Source organism: Urocitellus parryii, chromosome 2 (genome assembly GCF_045843805.1).
Source record: "Urocitellus parryii isolate mUroPar1 chromosome 2, mUroPar1.hap1, whole genome shotgun sequence".
NCBI classification, from domain to species: domain Eukaryota; kingdom Metazoa; phylum Chordata; class Mammalia; order Rodentia; family Sciuridae; genus Urocitellus; species Urocitellus parryii.
The window spans coordinates 69,685,119-69,709,019 of record NC_135532.1 but is presented as its reverse complement, the minus strand read 5'-3'; the positions used below and the strand labels follow the sequence as shown (position 1 = coordinate 69,709,019).

General features: G+C 37.1%; 1 protein-coding gene across 4 annotated transcripts in view; it reads right to left on the bottom strand.

Moving 5' to 3' along the window:
• Slain1 (SLAIN motif family member 1) overlaps nucleotides 1-23,901 on the bottom strand; it is a 56,012-nt gene that overhangs the window by 22,679 nt on the left and 9,432 nt on the right. For all 4 annotated transcript variants that reach the window (XM_077792893.1, XM_026415267.2, XM_026415266.2 and 1 more), the window contains one exon: nucleotides 21,169-21,308. In XM_077792893.1, the coding sequence (XP_077649019.1) occupies nucleotides 21,169-21,308 (140 nt within the window). The remainder of the gene's footprint in view (nucleotides 1-21,168; nucleotides 21,309-23,901) is intronic.

Below are 23,901 nucleotides of genomic sequence, written 5' to 3'. Positions count from 1 at the left end.
CTACTGTATTAAAAATACACTCCTGGGCTGGGGATGTTGCTTGCCCACTAAGTGATAGAGCGCTTGCCTAGCATGCATGAGGCCCTGGTACCACCACACTGCAAAACAACAGAAACAAAACACACTACTCTTACTGGTTAGACTTTCTACTGTCTCCTTGTCTGTTAAACATTTTCCACTAAAGTGAATGTAGTACGGGACTAAGCTGCAGACTGATAATTCATCTTTATGCAAAAAAAAGAGAGAGAGAGAGATTCAAAGTGCTTAATGATCTACTTATTAACTTTCTATATATCTTCAGAGTTGCCTACTTAAATTACAACACCTGTATATTTTTATTCATCATTGTATATCACTAAACTATGAAAAACCCCACAGATCTGATAAATGATAACATGAAGAAAGTAATAAGAATAGAGGGGACAGGACAGGTTTAAGAACCTACAGTTCTTTAATTACCCCCACCAAAAATTATTCTGTGACAACAAAAAAGTTCCCAGGAACTATACATTTCTACCAATCCTTGATCATCTTTGAGCCTAAATTAATAGTAAATACAAGAAATAGCAGGAGGAGTGGCACACATCTGCAATCCCAGCAAGGCTGAGGCAGGAGGATTACAAGTTTGAGGCTAACCTCAGCAACATAGCAAGATCCTGTCTCAAAATCTAAAACATAAAAATAAAAGAACTAGAACTACAGATGTAATTAAGTGGAAAAGTGCCCAACCCCTCACTATCTATCCCCTGCAAAGAAAGAAACTATTCAAATTTTGTTGAATATATGTATCTGCACATAATCAAAATCAAATTAAAGTGATTTGACTTAATTCATATAAAAAAATTAATTGATCTAATTAGAATTTCACAATAACCCTCAAAAGATCAGTACTATATTAAACTGAAAAATGTTAAAAAATAAAGCAACATTTTAATATGTTCTGTAGACAAACCATTTTCACACTTTTTCCTCATTACAAAGACAATTCAGTATCTAACACATCTTGACACTGCATTCTCAAAACTTTGGCAAGTTAACTCCTTACTTCAAACCATCCTACCACTCCTACCTTGAATCCAGCTGCTTAAAGTAACCATAATTTACTATAATATCTGAACACAGATGTTAGTCTGGACATTTCAATCCAGCTGGGAAGCTTAGTGAAGATATCAACCTATGAGAACATTTCCTTGAAACTTCTAAGTAACTACTAAATTGTTAAATTTTATCAATCTCAGTCTTATGACCTCCAATACTAAATGATTTTACATCACTAATGGCAAGTACCTGAGACTAGGGTAACCGACCCATCAAAATTAAACAGGAGTCAGTGTCTAGGATAAACTGGTTCCCACGATGCTGCACTGCACAAATAAAATGAAGGATTATGCCAAACCCATCAGCTGACAATTAATCATGCAAGAGGGTAACAAAGAAAGCAATGAAGCTTCCTTAAAATCTTGAAATGCCACTGTTGTTTTTTTTTAATCGAAGAAATAGTTCCCAATGATGATCATGGTTAGCAGAAGTTCTACACACTCTACCATCAATAACATATGCATCTCAGCTGCCTGGTTCAGTGGAAAGCCCTGGAGGGTAGTACTCTTACTTCTTCTAGTGGCTTCTCACAGAAGGCTCCATTAGTTATTCTAGAAAAGCAAACCTAATATTCTCTCTTTTTTCCCCATTTCTTACCAAAGAATAAGATCCTAAAAGGCAAAACTCTAATGTGCCATGTTCTGTTAGCTGTCTCTTGAATCACAGCAGGGGGTCTAAAACCACCATCCCTCCCCAAGGATGGACCATCTTGGCAGTGTAGAAAAATAGGTCTAGGGCTGGGGTTGTGGCTCAGCGGTAAAGCGCTCGCCTAGCACGGGGGAAGTCTGGGATCGATCCCCAACACCACATAAAAAATAAAGAAAGAAAGATATTGTGTCCAACTACAAATAAAAAATAAAAATATTTTTTTAAAAAGAAAAATAGGTGTAAAGCAGCCCTGTGTTTTCTTTCCCGGCTTTTAATGGTTCTGATAATAACTTATTAACAGCAAAATTTAGATCTGTTTTATTAAAATTTATAGGCTGTTCTCTAATTAAGTCATGATTTTCTATCTCCTTGTTCACACCTCTCTTCTCAGCTAGCCAAATTTTTATTCTCTTTTATCAATGACTAATCATTCATGTTTTTGCCTTAAGGAGCAGACCACCATCATTTAAGTCCTATGTAGCCCTGAGCAAAAGAGGGGGGGGAAAAAAAGTACCACAAGTTGATTCTGACATGCAATATTAGAGGCCACTTCCAGAGTCATCAACATTTACCAAGAGATACCAAAAAAATATTAAAGGTGAGTCTCCAGAGGTTACCTAAATATCTTTCATAGAAAACACTACTTTGCAGTTCCCTGTCCACAGTCATTCTGGGAAATCTGCCTGGCGTCCATGCTCTCACCTCTTTTACAAACTGATTTCACTTGAGTAGGCACTCACTATCTTGGCTGTATAATACCAGATGCCACAGATACCGAGTTGAATAAAATACGTTGACTGCTCTCCACTCCTTCCCACTCCAATTTCTAAAGAAGAGCTATTGCAGAAGACAAGCTAGTGAGCTGGAGAATTCTGTACCTTGCTACAGGAAGAGCAGTAAAAGCACTCAGAATAAAGTGATGACAATAATTCAAGCCTCCACTAGAAGACACTAAGTTTAAAATGACCCTTGAAGATTGAGGCATTTATAGGAATACAATACTGTTTTGGCTAGAAATAGCACATGTGAACTGACAGAGGCATGAAAGGGTACTGTACAGTCAAGGAATGGTTAATATTCAGGCACAGGGCATATGAAAGAAGAGCTAGGCCTGGACAGGTTGGCAGGATTGATTTCTGCCCTGACTTATACACAGCATACACACTAATATACAATTAGTATTTTGACTTTGAGAAGGAAAAAGACATGATTAGATATGTGTTTTATGATGACATATCTAGGCATAAAATGGTTAAGTAAATGGTCAGAGACTAATGACTGGGAGACCTGTTAGGAGGCTTCTCGAGCAGACCTGGCGAGACAAGACAAGGTCTTCACCTAAAGCATGAGTACAACATCTGGTGAGAACAAGTTCAATAAGCCACATCTGATAAAAAGTGGAAATATCCAGAAACCCGATGAACACAGTGGAGAAAAGGAGAGAACCATAATCAATGACATGGTCCCCAAGACACTCATGTCACCCACGAAGATAAAGAACATGAAGCACAAGGAGAAAAAAAAATGAGTTGAACTAAGATGGTTACGAGACATGCCTAATGTGCTGGAATCTGGTCCAGAGTTGGAACTCGGGAAACAGGGCTAAAGAGATTCAGGGAACATCAACACATAGGTGTTGGATGAAAAGGGGGACACAGGCAGGAAGGAAATCAAATACGGGGAATGTTAGAGGGAAAGAGAAGAGTTAAGGAAGGAATAATTAATGAGAGAGATCAGTAAAGGAAACTGAGAACTCAGAAAGCTGAAGGATGGATGGAACTCAAAAAACCAAAATGACTAATGCAGAAGAGCTGACAAGGGAGCTATAGCTAACAGCCGCCACCCCTGCAGAGAAGTCCTGTAGGAGGAGGACAAAGAAAAGGGCTTCTGGCTAGGACAACTAGGTCCCTAATGAGAGAAGTCAACAGAGGAGTGTTAAGAATCAAGCAGGCAGAAGATGAGGAAGTAGAAATCTCTGGAGAGAGAACTGGCCACCAAACCAAAGAAAAATGAAACTGTAGCTTGAGGAACATAGGCTCAAGGAGAATGAGATGGTTTTTAGGATCAAGGAGACCTGCATATTCACAGAAGAGGAGGGAAAAAAAAACAGTGGAAAAAAGAAAAGGGCAGGCACTGAAGGAAGACCCTGGAGACCAGAGGAATGGGACAGAGATGACCTGCAGGGAGCAGCCTTGGAAGGGGGTTGGGGTCTCCTCTCTTCCTCAGAAAAGACAGAACAGAGAACACAGAGGATGAAGATGGGTTTTAAGGCCCCCTTTTTTGTGTTAACTAGAAAGCAATAATTATGGTGAGAAGGCAGATGCTGGAAAACACAGCCTCATGTAGGAATGGCCACCACTGGAGACAAGAAAAGCTAACCATGGAGAAGCAAGTCATTGCCAGATGAGTCTGGATAGCATATCTCTGGAACAAAACTAATCTCAACATGTAAACATCAATAAAACATTTGGAAACATTGTTAAGTGTCTGCTTTATGATTCTGTAAAGGATCCTTGTCTTATGCAGAAGAACTGACAAGGATAGTCATGTGTGGTGACGTCCAAGGACTTAAAATCACAATTAGAACAAACCAACAAGCCCTAGGGAGTGAAGGTAACCAGTCACTGTGAATTCTAGATGATGGGGTAAAAGATCTTGGTAAGAAGAGTCTAGATGGGATCTATAAGACATGCATTCCATGTCAGAGATGACAACAATAGGCTAGCACAGTGGTTAGTAAATGTTTTCTGTAAAGAGTTGGCTAACAGATATTTTAGGCTTTGTTGGCCACAGGGATCGCACTCATAACTGCTCAACTCTGACATCATAGCTTGAATGTCACAGAAGACATGCAAATGCTTGAACATAATTGTGTGTCAAATAAAACTTTATACACACTGAGTTGAATTTAATAAAATTTCCATGGGGTCATGAAATTATTCTTTTCATTTTTTTCAACTTTTAAAAACATGAAAGGCATTCCCAGCTGATGAGCACTATGACAACAGGCAAAAAGCCCAATAGGCCATAGTTCGTCAACCTGAGCTAACATACATACCAGTTTTGTGATAATTCACTTGGAAAAATGCACGCCGCTAGAACTATACTGCAGGGGAATGTCAGGTATTCAGACATAACAGTGAAGGCTGATGGAACACTTCTTTACTGTAATCTCCCACATTACATTGTCATAAAACCCAACCAAAGACTAAAAGGACACTGGAGTCAGAATCTACTTACCTGAGCCTCTGTCTCCATCCTGCCATGGGCTAGTTTTGATATTTGGAATAAATCATAAAACATCTTAATGTTACACTGTTCTCAGATGGAAAAAAAAAAGGTACTTTGTGGGAGGGCAATAAGCAGGACTACAGTGAGTACAAGATGAAAGTTTGCAACATGCATTTGCAAACTATACAGTGTTTTTAAAATGAACATTTCTACCATATTGTAGCAAAAACACAATCTGAGGGGGAAAATGCTCTAAAAGTTAGGGAGTAGAAAAGAGCATCTGAAGAAATTTTCCACTTTTCACCTTTCCTAATTTTTAGGAAATTTAACCTAGTCTTCTTGAATGATGGACATGATCTTTATCTTATTTAGACAATTTCATAGACTTCATGGTTCCTCAAATGTTACCAACTCAGAAACTAAGTAATGCAGCACAAACCTTCAACAGTTTGATCAGAACATCTGACAGTTCTCTTATTTGTCCAAAGACCACCTGAATGGAAATAAACATCCCAGGGGTCATACTTTTAAGAAATATGGTTTCTTCCCAAACCACATGTTCCTAAAGTCCTATAAATTACCAGATTCCTGGAAAGGAAGGGAAAGGAAGGCAGGCCAGGTTACCAGACTTTGAATCATCTGCTGTATTCCTTCTTTATGCAATAGGTATGCAGGCCTCAGTTCCAAGCCAAACAGAGGAATTCAAATGCAGAGCCCTTTACTAATATCAGTTACAGAGTGGTCTAAAATCAGTGAAGTTACAAGAAAACTTTAGTATTTTTTATTCTCCTATTAATAAATCAGCAGGAAGTTTTATCTGGACAACAGCATTTTGATTTATGCCAGAAAACTCCAAGGCAGGAAGGCTTTTGGTTCCATAAACCATTCTCTCAGTGCAAACTCCCCAGGTCCATCATGCCAGACCTTTACGTACCGTGAGCCTACAGAAATGCCCAACACAGAGATGCACTCAAATATCTGGACAGATTTCAACAGGAGAATTTAAAAACCAAGATAAAGATGGTACACTACTATTTCACGCTATAATCTGCCTAGACTGAGACAAAAATTAGCCACAGTACGTAAGTAAGCACTGCTGACTTGGTGCCAAGCGGAGCAAGCCCCAAGATCAGGAACATATGGTGTGCAGCTTACTGATCCACTATTTTCTACTGCGTAAACTTGAGTAGCATTAATTTCTCCAAAATGCTCCAGGACCTAATAAATAAGCATATGGGGGCTAGAAAATAGTACTCCTACTTTGAAACAGATGTTTATAGTGCAATTTGCTTGACATACACAAAATAAAGAAAATTTAGCTATGATGTATATATCAATTTCAGGTAAAGAGAAGGGCTAAAAAGCCAGAACATGCCCCTAATTGGCATCTTGGGAACCATTTTAAAAGGTTAAGTCAGTCATTGTGCCCAAACTTCTCAATCTTCAAATTACAACTAGACAAACCTACTAGGTTAACTTGAATCTTTTCCTATAGCTTCCATTCATTCAACCCATGGGGACAAATGCAACAATTTAAAATCAGTAGCTAAGATAGACACACACACACACACACACACACACACTCACACACACACACATACACACACATACCCTATGATTCCAGGTCACTGTAAATGTTTAATATTTAAATTTCTAGTTAAATTAAAAATGTAAAAATCCACAAAAGCATGACTTACATATGACCTTTAAGAAACAGCTAACAAAAGTTCATTTATCTACATAACTAATATCTAGAGCTAATCAAGGAAGTCACCTCAACACTATATTTTTAAGATTTTAAAATATAGTTGGTTTGAAAGCAATTAAGGGGTAATATATAACCCTAATGATCAACAGGTAAATGTTTAATAAATATTTGTTTAATGAAAGTTTCAAAATTCCATTCTACTTAGTATATTATTATAGATAATACTTATTCCATATGGATCAGAATTTCACTTTTGATTCTGGATTTTGGTAGTTCAAATGCATCCTAGGTATTAAGGGTTTCTTAACAGTTATTATGATGTTAATGGTTATAGTATCTATTCATCAGAATTTTAAAAAATCAGACCTTTTCTGCTTCGACCACACACTTCATCCTTCCCGCACTGCCATTCCTGATTAGTGGATCCTTTTGTAGGACTTCTCTAACCAAAATGATCTAAAGAGAGAGCTAAAAAATGAGGTTCTGGAAGGAGAAGGTCAACTTGAAATGTCAACTTGTTGCACTTAATGACTTGTCACAATTGAAGATAATCTGGCATCTTTAATCCCACCCAGATCAAATCAGTGTTGTCCTTATAGTGTGGTCTCTCACTTCACAAGTCATCATCAGACTTCTCAGCTGCTGTTAATAAGGGAGATGAAAATCTAATTTTAATAGAAACTACACTTCAAAGGCATGTCTGAAATTCCCTTTTACGGAAGTGATTTTCCCCTGAGGCCTGCCTGCTACAGCTTAAGTCAAACTTCAGGATAGTGAAAGTGCCCACAGAACACGAGTGAGGGCCTCCGTGAAAATAACTTAATCCAGAACCCAGGGGAAAGAATGGCCTGATCATCTGTCCCTGATGTGATTCTGGCATACAGATTATAGACAGCCTCTTTCGATTGAGACTACAGCCACAATGCAAGCCATGACCACCGGCTAGAGTAGCTTCTACATCCTACATGAAATCACTGAGATGTCACAGAACTTAGTTCTCTGAAGAAATAGGAAAAATAATCTCCTATCTGAAAACAGTAGAAAGTAAGTCTAGTGATCACTAATCAAGTCTTCCTGCCTCTCAGTGTTCAATGTAGTGGGAAAGCCAAGCTCAGCCCACCATTAGACAGCACCTCTGGGTTCCCCCATAGAATAGTGATGAGGTCAAAATGCCAAGGTCTCCTGGGCTAAAAGACTCTTCCAGTTAGGGGCACAAAACACATGGCTTATAATCCAGGGGCCTCTGAGCCACTCACCTTGAGAGGTGGTAGGAAGCAAATATATAAACAGAGTTTTGGTCAAGGGAAAAACTATTTCTTAGACCTAAGCGAAGCCATTCGTGATATGACTCACACAGAAGAACATCAAAATTTACAAAAGAGTCTAAAACAGGAGAGTCTCTTTCCTTTCCCTGCCTAGAACCACTTTTGGAATCTGAAGAAAATTACACAATTAGCATACAACATTAAGTAGGCAGACCAAGTACCACCTTGTTGGTATCTGACTTCCGGCAGACCTTTAGTACACTTGCCCTCCCTTACTGTCCATCTCTATGTCTGGTGGATACTCTGTTTATACGGCCAAGACTTATTTTCAACTCTTTTAGAGTTGTGGTTAATACAGCTATAAGGTGATCATTAGATGTGAAAGGACCAAAGGAAAGAAAGTGTTGACACTAGCCCCTAACCACCAGGGCAAGAACGTCGTACAACTAACTGGGAGTAGCTCCCTCTTTTAGTTCATTTCCCTCGGCTTTCCCAGGTCATCTCCTTGGCCACTATTTTCCAGATGTCACATCTTTATCCATGTAACATTTCCATCATTAAGGGAGTAAAACCTTCTAAATTCTTACAAAGTCTTTCCCTTTTATCCCCACATTTGGTTTATATTCTTGGGTACAAAATTATAGTTTGAAAATAACTTTCACTCAAAACTTTACATATTCATTTTCCATCTAGCACCAATATTTCTTGTGAGATCTCTGATGTCTGTTGCACTGTCAACCACCTTCTTCTTTAAACCTTTTTAGGACTGTCTCTTTAATGTTTGAAAGTCAACTAGAGCTAGGTGGAGGTTTTTCAGGTCCTAGTTCATCCTGAGGACTTCTTTTTCTTCAGCTCCAGGAAATTTTCTTCTATTGTTTATTGGTATTTCCTCTTCTCAACTGTCTATTCTCTAAAAGAGCCCTCACTAAACATTAGAAGCTCTGAGCCCCTAACTCTTCTCATACTGCTGTTTCTCTTTCTGGGAGATAACTTTGACTTGATTCACATTAAGTAGTTTAGATCTTGGCCCTGGCCATTTTCATTTCATTTCCAAAAAGTTAAAAATAACTATAGAGCTTATTTATTTATTTATTTAGGTACCAGGGATGGAACCCAGGGGCGCTTAACTACTGAGTCACATCCCCAGCTCTTTTTTTTTTTTTTTTCTTTTGGCATTTTATTTAGAGACAGGATCTTGCTGAGATGCTGAAGCTGGCCTTGAACTCACAATCCTTCTGCCTCAGCCTCCCCAGAAGCTGGGATTACAGGCATATGCCATAACACCCATCTTTGTTTTTTCTTTTTATTTGTTCTTTTTAGTTATACATGACAGTAGAATCCATTTTTAAAGTAATGACAATTTGACTGCATGTTTTTTTACAGTTTATCTTTCTTTTAAAGGTACATTACTATCAAATCTCAGTCCACAAAACTCTTTATTCCCGCAGATACTAGTTTCCTACAAATCGAATTGATTTTTCTATTTTGTTCATGCTATTAATTTTTCTAAAAAATCAAGTAAGACTTGGTTATTGGTTTGCTTCTATGAATAACAATAAAGTTAACCTGAACAGGTAATTAGTGTAAGGTTCTACATTGGTGCAGGTATTGCCTCTAACTTGAAAAAACCAACAACAGGCACTACATCTATGGGTGGATTATTCCACAAGCAGGTTTCCCATGGACACCTGGACAGACAGCATCAGGGTGGCTGCAGACCCCAACAGTGCAATGGAAGGGGGAAGAATGCTTTAGAATTTCATTTAATCTGCCTCCCACCCTCTGCTCAGTCCAACATGGGCATCTGAAATTACCCCCAGTTGTTCTTCTCAATCAGGCAGAGATTCCATGCTTAGATCACACTATCTTCCCTAAGAATATATATCCTGATTTCCTGAGTCTTCCCTGAAGACTGCCCACATTTAGTCATCATCTTTAGCACTACTCATGTCCTAGCAATTCCCAGTGCTATAATATCCTTTTATTCATCCAACCCTACTCATCTGAAACCACTACAAAAATGGAAGATAAAACTGAATACACATACACACAGACAGACAGACAGACACACACACACACACACACCCACCCCACTCCTCAAAATGCAATCTTATAACTACAACAATGGAGAATGTAACTACGACAATGGTGAAAAATTAAACTCACAAAAACTGGCAAGTGCTTCAAAACTCAAATACACAGCTGGACGCGGTGGTGCACACCTGAAATACCAGCAGTTCGGGAGGCTGAGGCAGGAGGATCCAAGTCCAAAGCTAGCCTCAGCAACACTGAGGCACTAAACAACTCATTGAGACCCTGTCTCTAAATAAAATAAAAAGAAGGGCTAAATGAGATGTGTCTTAGTGGTCGAGTACCCCTGAGTTCAATCCCCAATACCAAAAAAAAATTCCAATATATACAACATTACTACATAAATTTTAAAGTTCTCACACATTATAAATAATTTAGGATATCAACAAATCAAAGCCTTATCTTTTCAAAGTAAATTGCTGTGTACAGTTTGACCACATTTTTAGCTACTACTTCTCACATGAAGTCATAAGAAATTCAACATTCATGAGAAAAACTTGGAAGTGCTTTCTTCTACTTATCTAAGTTAAAAAATAAAATCACCCTTTCAAAATTCTAAAGCCTAACCTTACCCACATTCCAAAGAGTTTCTAAAATCACTACTTTATTCAACACAACTTGTCAGATTTCAAAAGAAACCCTGTTTTCTAAGACAACTCAGACAATACTTTGTAACTTTCCTGTTCAGGGTTACATTGTCCATTTGCTTAAAACTATTAAAGGTTTCCCAGACCTCTAAGGATAAAGTCCAGAATCCTTAACAGCCCTGAAAACTCTAAAACTCACTGGGGTCAAGATTTCTCCCAATTTCCTGCCATTCCAGCCTCACCACTATGGCCTGCCAGTCCCTCTCAGGTCACTCACCTCCTCTTACTGCAAGGCCTTTCCAAGCACTGTTCCTATGACCTAAGACGCTCTTCCTCCCTGACCCACCCACCAGAGTTACGGGCTAACTATCTTCTCCCACTGATTCTCAAATCTTTGCTGACACATCACATCCTCAGGGAAGTTATTTCTCCAGCACAACCCTCAGATTCCGCTAGGTCGCCTGTTAGAATCATCACACCTATTTTAAGGCTGAGGAAGAAACAGAACAAGAGTTACTACATGTGTCATCTGTTTCTTACATCAGACAGTCCACGCCAGGGCCAGGCGCTAGGCTTGTCCTGCTCCGCCTCCATAATTAGCGATGGGCCTGCAGCTAGCTACTACTCAATTCTTCACAACTTAGGTTTCTAATCATTTCTGATTAAGCCCCAGTGTTTCAGAAAAAGTCTAGAATTCTTGCTTAAACTTGACTGTACTTCTTAGAGGTCCCAAGAAATAGGCATAAACATCTATCAAAATAAAACCAATTCCACTGCCATATAGTCAAATTAAATCAACCATTATAATAGTTTAAAAGCAGTAAAAACTACTCTGGGGGCAAACAGAGGTATAGCTCCATGGTACAGCACACACTTGCATCTGTGAAGTCCTGGGCTCAGTACCCAGCACACATACCCAAGAAAAACTCTTTTAGGAGAAACTCTATAGTATTTTACTTTTTTTTTTTTTCTTTTTTCACAGTACTTGCAATCCTCCTCATGTCAGCAAGGGCATACCACCATACCCAACTCTATTATTTACTTTCCTTTGTGGGAGTAACAAAATAGCATGTCAATTGTAAACTTACTGCAACAACCATTACAGACTGTCATAAGTTATTGGTTACTTTAATAAACACCTTTCTAATTATGGTTGAAAAGATTTTAAAAAAAAACCCACATTGAAATACATGCACAAGTGACAAAGGATTGTTTAAGAATAACTGACAAACATATTCAGATAGCTGGATGTAACAGATGGAAACTGCAAATTTCATAGAGGCATAATTCCTACTTATTTCTAACTAACTGCACTAAATCACTGCCAATACTGAAACTAATGCATTGAGGTTATTCAGAAAATAATAGCAAAGATGTGATAGAACTCACAGCTATGACAACATATCTTCAATTTCCAGCACACAAGAATAATGTCCAATGTTAGGAGACTCTGTCTCAGCACAAAAAAAAATTAACATGATTCCAAATTGTTTTTGCCAATGAAAAATGGAATCTTTGCAAAGCTTACCTAAAATGAACCCTATGGGCTAAGTTTTAATTTTGTGTTTCAGAAGTGAGGGAGCACCTCAAGACTGGAAACATGAGCTGGTAGGGATAGCATCTTGGACCATGCAAGGAGAGACTGGACAGGTTCCAGGAGACAGGCATTTGATAAGCTTTCTCATGTGTCAGTTCAATCTGTGTGGCTTTTACAAAGGAAAAGCCTACCTTTAGAAAACTAGTTGAGTCCACAGCTTTCTTTTTCATTGACTAAATTTAGAAATAAACACCCCATCATAACAACTGAAACAAGAATGGGAACAGGTATCACATGAAGATAAAAGAAAAACTCAATGAAGGCGTGGTATCTGTTCACACTTCTTGAGCAAATAACCCTAGAGGAAATGAGAGATGGTCAATGTGAAATATGACCCAACATAGTAACTGTGCAAGTCTATGCTCTTTGTGAAAACTACACCTACAGTCCTCAAATGTGACCTGTCCTGATTCAACTGTTATGGACATTCAAGTATCTTAAGTCAAGATAAGCTTTTATTAACTGACCCCAAATTAACTGAGCCACATACTGGGTGTTTCAAATTACTTAGATAAGCTTCTTGATCATTATTTGGTGAATGTCCCAGCCTCATGACTTGGATTTACCAAAAACTCTAGCTTTAGCCTTATTCCAATTTAGGATATCATGTGAGTTAAGCCCTAAGGGGTGGATATTTTCCTGTGTAAAAGGTGACAGCAGGGGAAACTGAAGACGGGCATGTGATGAATGAAACACGGGTCAAGCTGCCCTTATCTGAAGTGCTTGGGACCTAAGTGTTTCAGATTCTGAACCTTCTCAAATTTTGGAATAGTTTCATAAACATAATGAGATATCTTGGGGATGTGATCCGACTCAAAATACAAAATCCATGTATTTCATATACACCTTATACATATAGCCTGAAGGTAACTTTATACAGGGTTTTAAATAATTTTATGCATGAAATAAAACTTCATGGTACGAAATTTTCCACTTGTGGTTTCATGTTGGTGCTCAGAAAGTTGCAGATTTTGGAGCATTTCAGATTAGGGATGCTCAACTTATACAAGTAGGTCTAAGCACAATCAGAAGAAAGGGAGCAAACTAAGAAAGTTCTTTTCAATTTTCTACTATTGTTCAGTAAACTACCTTTCTAAAACTGTTCAGTTTAAGATCCCTAACTCTAACAAGTATTTTTTATCTATAGGTAACAAAAATAAACTTACCCTCTTCCCCATCCTACCCCCCCCCGCCAAAAAATGCCAAGAGCCCTGTGGAATCTATTAAATGTCCCTCCTTACATTTAACAGATAAATGGTAAGACATTGAGAGCAGGCCTCTTGTTTGCAATCACAGAGTTAAGTAGTGCTGAGACACTAGAGACACTAAATCTAACTACTTGATTAAAACTCTTTGCACCATATACATTCAATGACTAGCATTTAACATCTACAATGTAACAGGAACTATTCCAATACAGGAAAGGGTTACAGCAGGTAACATAACAAATTTAAGTCCCCACCCTCAGAACTAACATTTTAATGAACATGACTTTTTGTTGTTGTTTGATTAGTAGGATACCATGCACAATACAAATTTTCAATGAGAATTGGTTCCTTTATACATCTAGGAAATTTAAATGAACTCAAATCAGTCAATTACAAAACCAAACATTCAGTGCTTGAAACATGTTTAAAAATTGTATTAAGCATTGAAATTCAAAAGAAAATTGAGGTATAGGCCTCTATCACCAGATTCTGAATCACTGGGGAAAAGACAATAAATGTTAAAAGTTAAATAAGAGAAGTTAACAGAACAGAGTGCCTTCAAGTGGAAAACTAACATTGTTAGGACCATCTTTAAAAGATGAAAACCAACCAAGATTCTGAGCTTTAGTTAAGACTGCATACTCCAATCAGTGCTCAGAAAAAAAGAAAATATTATTCTGTGCTGTTGTTCATTTTATACAATTAGATTGTAGGTTTGGAGATTCCAGTGATTTACTTTCAACTTTGCTTTCTGTATGTTATTTTTTTAAAAAGCCACTTATGCCATTCAAATATAATAGGATGAAACCAATATTTAAGTCTTCAATGTCAACAAATTTGTTTTATTAGTATTTATTTAATCCCTTACAACAAATCTACAAATAAGTATGAGTGGAGAAGAGGCTGAGAACACTTAAGTAACTTGCCTATGCTGATTACTTGATACATAAGAATTTATTAATTATAAAATTTAAATAAAAGTCAGTTTGGAAAAACGTAAGTTTTGGGATATATAATTTTATAAAAAGTCTCTTAGATTCAAGTCAATTAATATTCCACAGAAGAATTTAAGAGTATAAGGTACAATTAGTTTTCTCTAAGAATATATTTTACACCAAAAATAATTATCCTATTGTACCTTAAAAAAATACTCATATATTTAACCAATCTGCAAAACTATCTATAGCTATGAAGACAAAATATTTCTTAAAACAGTCATAATGTGGGTGCTATCTCCCTAAAATAAAATAAATCTTACAAAACATCCTTCTTTTCTCAATTTTTTTTCCAGGAGGCAAAAAAAAAAAAAAAAAAACTTCTCCAGAAGGTCAGGTTTGGGAGGCTGGTGTGGGGCCGTGTAAAAGCATTTGCCTAGCATGCTCAGGCCCTGACTGCCATACCCTGAAGCTACAGAGTCAGCCAACCCTGGATGAGGATCTCCGAAACCATGAGTCCCAAATAAACTCTTTTTTCTCTACATTGTTCTTGTCAGGTCTTTTGGTCACTATGATGAAAAAGCTGACTAAAGTAGACAGCTAACTTACCCCTACACCTAATTTGCAGCCAAGAAATCAGCACAGCCTAGGGCAAAAAAAGAAAAAGAAATAAAGAAGGGGATGTATAACCAGATCTACCCACCAGAGATATCTGGATCCCCCCAACATGTCCTGATAGAATTAATCTTTGAATTTTTGAGTAATTTTCTTTTCAAAAACATCAGGGTCAAAAGTAAGAACCAAATATCTAAAATCTTTGTTTTCTAATAATCGCCATCTTATCTGAAGATCCCTACCAACATTAAAGAGCAAAAAAAAAAAAAAAAAAAGAAGTTTGTTTTTTAATTGGCACAATAATTGTACATATTAAAGGGTAGAGTGTGATGTTTTGACACACATATATACACTGTGAAAAGATCAAATTGAGATTTAGCATATCCATCACCTCAATCCTTTACCATTTCTTTGTGGTAAGAACCTTTTAAATACTCTCTTCTAGGAAGATCAATAGGGTTGAGGAAGGGGATCGAGAGGAAGGAAGGCATGGGGAAATAAGAGGGAATAAAAACTACCAAATCATGCTGTGTCCATGTAGGAATACACCACAATCAACCCTGAATATATAATTATCGTCAACTAATTAAAATAATAAAAAGAAAATTGGAAAAGGGAAAGTACTGGGGAATAAGACTGATCAAATTATGTTTTGTGCATGTACAAATATGGCATCACCTGCTATTATGTATAATTATAATGTACCAATAAAAATTTAAAAATTAAAAAAGATAAAACTTTATGCTTTTCACTCCTATATGCTGATGAGAGTAAAAAGCCTAAGAGACAGGCAGAGGACTGGGGAAAGAGAATGAAACAGGATAAGTGTCCCTTCTTCCCCATCTAATGGCTCCTAGTTGTGGCAGTGGATTTCTTAGTGAACAGTCTAGGCTTTCCTCTAAAGCTAAGAGATGGCAAGGAAGGAAATGTGGCAAGAACCACCCCCCACCACCACCACCACCATCTTACAATACTCAAAATCGAAACTGAAATTAAAACAGTGGTTAATTGTAAAAGAACTACACATTCATTTACTTCAGCAACAGTGTCTGTGGGTCAGGATCCCTTCTAGGTGTTATGAAGCTGGTGATCCACAAAGTGTCCCTGCCCTTGGGCAATCTGTATTCAAAGGAAGAAAAACCACCCTAGTCTCAAAAAAAAAAAAAAAATGATCAGTAATACCTCTTATTTGAAATTGCTGATTGTCCCAGAGATTACTGCAAGTCTAAAAGAAGAAAATGCTTGTTAGAGAATTATTGAAACTTCTAAAATATGGAATACTCACATTATTCCAACTAAATATTTATACTATATTATGAATAAAGTTAAAATCATAATTTCTTATTTATGTAGTACATCTTTAACCAAACAAACAAACAAACAAAACAGTTTCACCATGTTTCCTGGGCCTCAAATTTGCAATATTCCCGCCTCAGCCCTGCAAGTAGCGAGGATTACAGGAATTCACCATCGAGCCTAAGTGTTATTTCTATTGATCAACTATCATTGACAAAGAACTCTCTTAATTGGAAGCTAATAATTCTTCAATATGAAAGACAAATTTCTTCCTGTTCTCTTCTGAAACCACACTATAGTGACACTTAATGCCAAGTCTTATATCCACAAGGAAAACTGAATAGGAGAGAAGACAATATCAGATTAAGGAGGGTCACAATACCTTAGAGGAAAAAAATAAACATTAAGTTAGAGATGTGGGCTTTAGCATTCTCTAAGGGCCAACAGTGAGGGAAACCAATACAGATGCAAGGTACCACAGAAGGTAATGAGTTCTATGGTGAAGCAAAAAAATCCAGGAAGGGTGAATAATCTATAGGAAAATACTTAAATCCCCCAGCGCCATCCCCTGCCCAAGCAACCGACCTTTCTTATAACAAAGACAGGTTTATGTACCTGAATGAACTGGAACAGAAAGCCATTAGATTTTAAGGCTATAAAACACAAATAAGCATACCTTTCAAAAAAAAAAAACCTAATAAAATAACAGGAAGACTATGTGAAAACCTGCATACTAGAAGTAAGGGCAGGACATAACATCTGTGCTGTTCACTGTTATATCCCCATTACCTACAATGGCACCCGGCACAAAGAAGGTAGCTAATAAACATGCAGCAAAAGCTCAGATAATAAGTTATTATAATGTCCAAGAAAGTAGGACATCAAAGAAAATCAACAACAGAAAGCAAGAGAGAAAAATATAAAAAACATGGAGATCAATTCAGGAAATTTAATATCTGACCAACAGAAATATCTAGAAAGAATAGAGAAAACAGGGTAGCACGGGGGTCTTATAAAGAAACAAGGTAATAATGTTTCCAAGTTGAAAGTAACACGAAATGCCTAACAATAAGAGAAAGTGAAAGAAATTTATCATTTCAAAATACCAGGAATAAAGACAAGATTGTAAAACACTCATCTTGATTTAGGTAGAAAGATTACAAAGAATCACAAGAATGGCACTGGACTAACTCCAATGACAATCCTGGAACTTAAAAAAAAAAAAAAAAAAAAAAAGGAATATTACTTTGTAAATTCTGTAGAAAGTGGCTTTTAACGAAGAAATCGAAGCCTAGCCCAAAGAACAATCAGGTGTAAGGATGAGGAGGAAATAAAAACATTTTCAGACAGACAAGGTGCTCAAAGCTCACCTCGCACATATTTTCTTTCCCTTCCTACTTCCCACAAAGAGCATGTAAAGAATGCATTCCACTAGGAGAAGGGAATATAAAGAAAAGGACATCTTTGTATCTAAGAATCAGGGGACACCACACTATGAAGGGGTCAGGTGAATTCCAGGAAAAAGCAAAAGGACACTCCACCCCACAATGGCTGTTGGGAAGCAAGAGACCATTCCCAAGAGAAAAATACAACGGAGGACACAGAAGGAGCAGCAACAAAACTGAGCCCTTGGACCTTGGATCTACATGGTCTGTCTGGAGAGACTGGCAATAAATTAATGAAAAGAGATCCAAGGAAAAAAAAAAAGTGTCTTTTTCTAATTACCTAAAAAAAAAAAAAGAGGAAAAACAAAGTATGAAAAAATATTGAAAGGCATGAATGCTTCTATCATAAATACTCATGTATTCTAAAAGTAGTAAACAGCTACATCAGGAGGATGTGCAGAGATAATGTATAAGGATAATGCTGAAAGGATTAAACCTTCAAAATTCAAAGTCAAAAACCAGTGGTTGATATTTAAAATTGAGAACTTCCACTAACAGCCATTAATTCTAATTCTACATTAGAATTAATTCAGAAGAGGTAAATGTGGGAGACCAACCTTACACGTGACTGAGTTACACTCCCTGGCTGGGTGCTGAGGTGCTCAGTCACAGAAATGTGGCAGAACTTTTCCCACCCTTCTTTGGTGTGAGGGTCAGTGTCTCATGCATGGGTGTGTCTTGCTACAGCCCCATGGGTGGAGCTACGCTCACCTGTCCCTTTGTAATATAACCCCTTGCCCTGTTTAGGATAGAATCTTCCATGCAAATGCCTTGTGTGTGTCCCCTTCTCTTGCTGTGCCCTTGGGTGTGGCCTACCCAGTCAACCTGTTGACAGTGGATATCATGAAGATAGACTCAGCCCCCTGAAAACTGACCCCTTGCCTCATTTGAATAGCTTTTCCTCAATAAAAGGGGTCAGCTCGGGCTCTCTCTCTCTCTTTCTTCGGACCCTTAAGGTCAGAGGAGCCATCACAGCGACCCCAAAGAAAAAGGTATTTGTGTCTCTTGTGTGGTTATTTCATGCAGTCCAGTTAGCCCAGTTTAACTAGAGTGACCCCTGAGCCTTTTAGTGGAGAGAACAGAAACCCGGCAGGTAAACAAAAAAATCAAAACTAATACCTGGGAAATAAAACAGGTATGGCAGGATGGGGACAGGAAGCTTCTACTTTTCTTATATACTCATAAGACTAATATTTTATAAACTGCAGTCATTATTTTATAAAATCTGTGTTTTTTAAAAAAAGATTTTTCATACAATAAACCTATTTTAGCCTATTATTTCTTGGCTAACCACAGGATTCTGAATATTTGAAGAAAAGCATTTAGTCTGATAGCAAAAGAGGTTCTATATTTATACAAATTTAGTAAAGGACTAATTTTGGTTTCAAAAACTAGTTCTCAAAACTCTTTTCTCTGAAGTTTAAATAAATCTTGCACAAAACCACAGCATGTCCATTCTGCTCTTGCCAACACAAAGGAAAATTAGATTATCAGCATATAGTCTAAAATATCAAAAGCACTTATCATTTACTATTATTTACATTAAACTTAACAAAAGCCTCTCCTCTACTTTTTCAAAATCAACCATGTATGCAAATAAACTAAATTAGGGGTTGCCAAACTGGCCTGGGGTAGCCCAAATCCAGCCTGCTACTGTTTTTCTAATACTTACCAGCCAAGAAGAGTTTTACACTTAATGGGGGAAGGTGTCTTTATTTATTTATTTATATATATATATATTTTTTTTTTCATGAAATTTATCAAATAGCATTCAAATTCCGGGTTTATTTTTAAAAAGGTTTTATTAGAACACAGGCTTGCTCATTAATGCTTATACCCATGGCTGCTTTCTGGTGATAACCAAGTTGAACAGTCATAATAGAGACTGTGTGTCTGCAAAACCTAAGATATTTACTGTCTGAATCCTTCCAGAAAAAAAGCTTATTGACCTGTAGGCTAAATGACTATAATTCTGAATTTCATTTGACTATTGTTTCAAATTATTAAGCCAAATTCATATATAAATGTGTGAATATGCTAAGTTCATGAATCAAGGGCTGCTTGATTAAGAAGCCTTAGAGGCAGGTCTATGGGACTCTTGAAAAGTCCAGTGGAATTTAAAATTTTGCTTAGCATTTGAGGTAAATGGGAACAGAATCAAATCTAGGGTATCCTGACAGTGAGATGGTTGCTCTAAGAGATAAGCATCTGGGGCCAAAGGTTTAACCCTAGCACACCTTTGTTCCTCCGCCACTCTTCAACTATCTGTTATTATTTCATTTTGTTAAAATTCAATAAAACATGCTCTTCAATCTTCAAACATGTCCTCCAAATGTTGAAGAGATCTACTGATATTCACTTACAACTGTGCCAATCCAGCAGGAGAGCATAATAGTTAAGGACAGAGTTTCTAGTGTCAGACTCTGACAGTTGCTCTGGTCTTGCAATTCTCTGATTGTCTCTAGACTTCACTCTTCTTACCTCTAAAGATGATCACAATACCTACTACACTTCAGGTGAGCATGGTTAGACTGAATGAAGGAAGTCAAGAACTTAAGGTACTACCACAGAATTAAGAGCTCAAGAAATGTTAGCTACACTTTGTTTCATGTTCAAATAGTTCATAAACACTCATTATCCTTGAAGAGCATCAGAGACAGTATTCCTAAACTTCAGTGTACCTAAGAGTACCCTCGTATACTTATTCTTTAATCTGGTGGGATGGAACCTGTATTTTCAAGTTCACTGTGATTTGGATACAGGTGGTCCATGGAATAGAAAACAGTGTTCCACAGAATAGAAACAGTGTTCCTAGATGATAAAACACATAGGGGAAGTTGAGAGACAAGCTAAAAACCTTACAATCACAACTTTAAGTGGTTGACTATATCAAAATCATAAGGAGCCAAGTAGTACTCATTCCTTAAGCTGTAATTTCCCCATTACAGTTGTTGTTGTTCTTTTACTTAAACCTTTTCTGGGCTCCACAAGTTAACTAATGTTATACACAAAGATTTTTTCCTAGTTTACGAAGGTTAGGACTTCCAGTTACACATCCAACTAAACACTAAAGTAATTCAGTAAGTTCCATACTCAGACCCCAACAGAATCCCAGTTTTCTATCTTAAAATTCAGCCATAAAACTATGTAATGAAGACTGACCCAGTTCACTTATTGGCATATGTGCAAAGAGAGAAAAAAACTGAAGGAAAAAAAATGTGTTCGTATGTGACAATACAAACTAAAACAAGCTAAAAATAGCACAAAACTAGAGCCTATAGTGAGAAACCCTGATGTGTGATCCTGGTGAAGGGAACTGCATGCAACACCTGCACCACAGGGTGAGTTTTTTTTTCAACTCAAGTGTCTATTCCAAAACCAGCAACAAAAGCAGAGCTCAGAATGGCAAAAGTTGGAGAATGCAAATGCACACGTTCACAATACCTTGCTCCAGTCTAAAGCACAGGGAACGTCTGGCTGCTTCCATCTCAGGAGTCGGGTTATCTAGGACGTGTCTACACCACTGCAAAGGATTCGGGGATTTCTCTGATGAGGTGAATGTCTTTGAAGAGCCAACGTATAACCTTAAAAAAAGAAATCTACATTATAGGTATGATACAGGTATACAGAGAGTGCCTCTCTTCTGGGGAAAACAACAGGTATTCAACAGTTTCCATAGGAACACAACTCACATTTGAATACTTCCAATACCAAAACTCATTTTAACAAGCAAATATCCCCAAACAGAAATGACTCTCTCCAAAGCCTGGTGAGTACTATTTCAAAAATAGATCTAGCAATTTTCCCCTTAACTGTGTTTCACAGAGTAGGAGATCAGGGTTTGGGGTACTGAACAGGCACCATGAGGATCTTACAGTATCATTTTACACATTTAGAAATGAACGTTGTCTAATTCTCCTGAAGCAGAATTGTATGTAAACCTGGGCTAATGGATATAAACATGACATGGGCCACAAGGCAAACTTTGGTTATGTTTTTTAAAAAATAATAATAAGTCCAAACACAAGTTGGTTAATTCTCTGAACTCTAAATATTTCCGTCACCTCAAATCTACACTAAATTTGATATGTACTACTTCATTAAAACCAAAGAAATACCTTTAAAAGTTTTGGGCAATATTCATTTTCAGCATCTACACCATTACACAATAACAGGTAGTATTATTTTTAATACTACCCAGAGGTACTACAAGTTACAATAAAGGTTTTCTCTCATTGACATAACTATGCTAAGGTAAACTTATATTTTTAGTGATAGGTTAAATAACCAGCAGTTATTCAAAAAAAAGAGGAGAAAGTTACTTCCCTGCAATTGCTGGCTCTAGTAATTGACCTTGCTAAACTTAAGTTTATTCTAATTATAAATCTCATACAAGTAATACTCCCTCAAAGTAACTACAATTCTAATGAGCACTTATTCTTGAAATTATGTACTTTAATACTTTTACTACTCTGTACAGAACTTCTACCTTTTAGAGTAACTCATAAATTACTGATAGTAGGGAGATATATTATTTTTCAGTAATTTGCAGCTCAGGATGGGCAAACTCTGTAAAGGCCAGCTCATATGTCCAGCTTTGTGGACACAATCCCTCTTGTAATTATTCAACTCTGCCATCCCAGCACAAAAGCATCCTAGACCATATGTAAACTAATAAACATGGCTGAGTCCCTATAAACTTCACTTACAGATAAAGATAAACTTCCCATCATTTTCACATTCTACATTTTTAAAATTTTCTCCATTATTTTAAAATGCAAAAATCTATATTTCCAGCCATACAAAACAGGCAACAGACTTGATTTCCTCCATAGGAAAACATAGTTTGCTGACAGGTGAAGATTCTAAAATATCTCTCTTTTAATCTAGTAAAGGGTAATTGCAATGTATTATTTTCCTTATAGTGTGGTCTACAGTCCTACCTCCATTAAGAGTACACAAATTAGTTACAAATTCATATTCCTGCGCTCCACCACAGCCCTACTATGACATAGGTAGGTTATAACTCCTGCTACCCTTCCTCACTAATGGACTCCCAACTTGTCCAGTACTGGGTACCTCACCTTAGTTCGAACAAAAGTCAGTGCAGGCTAGTTGTTCTCAATCTACTTTGCTACTTCAAACACAAATCTCTGGGCTATACCCTGCCCCCAGGTTTCTGATTCAGTAAACCTGGAGTAGAGTCAAAGAATCTGAATATCTAATAAGCAAGCTAAGCCAATCACGGTAATTCACTGTTGCCCTTGGCCTAGTGACTGGTTCAGGCCCCAGTCCTGGATACAATCCTAGCTAAGAAAATCTGAGGGGAAATCATTTGATATGCTTGTGGGCAAAATTTTCCTTGTTAAATCTACGAAAGGTTTTTGGTAGATTCCTCCGGATTTTTTTAACATGGTTAAGCCATCTGTGAATAAAGCCAGGTTTGCTTTTCTTTCCAATCTCAATGTTTTATCTGTTGTCTGACTGCACTGGATAGAATCTCAGTGCAGTAGAAGAAAGCTGATATCCTTACTTTGTTCTACTATCGGGCACACTATTTAGTATGCTGATTTTTTTTTTTTAAATGGGGCCTTTAATCTGACTAAGGACATCTTCTTCTGCTCTGCAATTCATTGGGAATTGTTATTAAGAATGGATGCAAATGTTTTTTTCTTGGCTAAGTACTGAGATTATAATGATTTTTCCATTTTAGTTAATATGGTAAGTTATACTGATGCTTGAAATGTTAAACCAGATATACCAAATTTAAGAGTGAGAGTCTAAATACCATTCAGGTGTCTCTTCCCCTTAAGTCAATCTATATAATTAAATCGTAATGAAAATCTAAGCAGGATTTTAATTTTTTTTTTTTTTTTTATGTAGAAGCTGATCCTAAAATTTACACGAAAGGCAAAAAATCCTAGGATGGTCAAACTGTTTAAAAACAAAGTTGGAAAGCTGTCAGTAATTGAGTCTTATGACCAAGCTACGTAAGTACAGATTAGTATGACAAAGATAAAGAGATCAATGGGGAAAGAATAAAATTCAGAGATAGACATAAATAGAAAACTGAATTTTAACACAGTACAAAGAGAATTCAAAGAAGAAAGGACAGCATTTTTAACAAATGGTGCTGGAACACAATGGATAATGGATGGCCATATTAAAAAAAAAAAA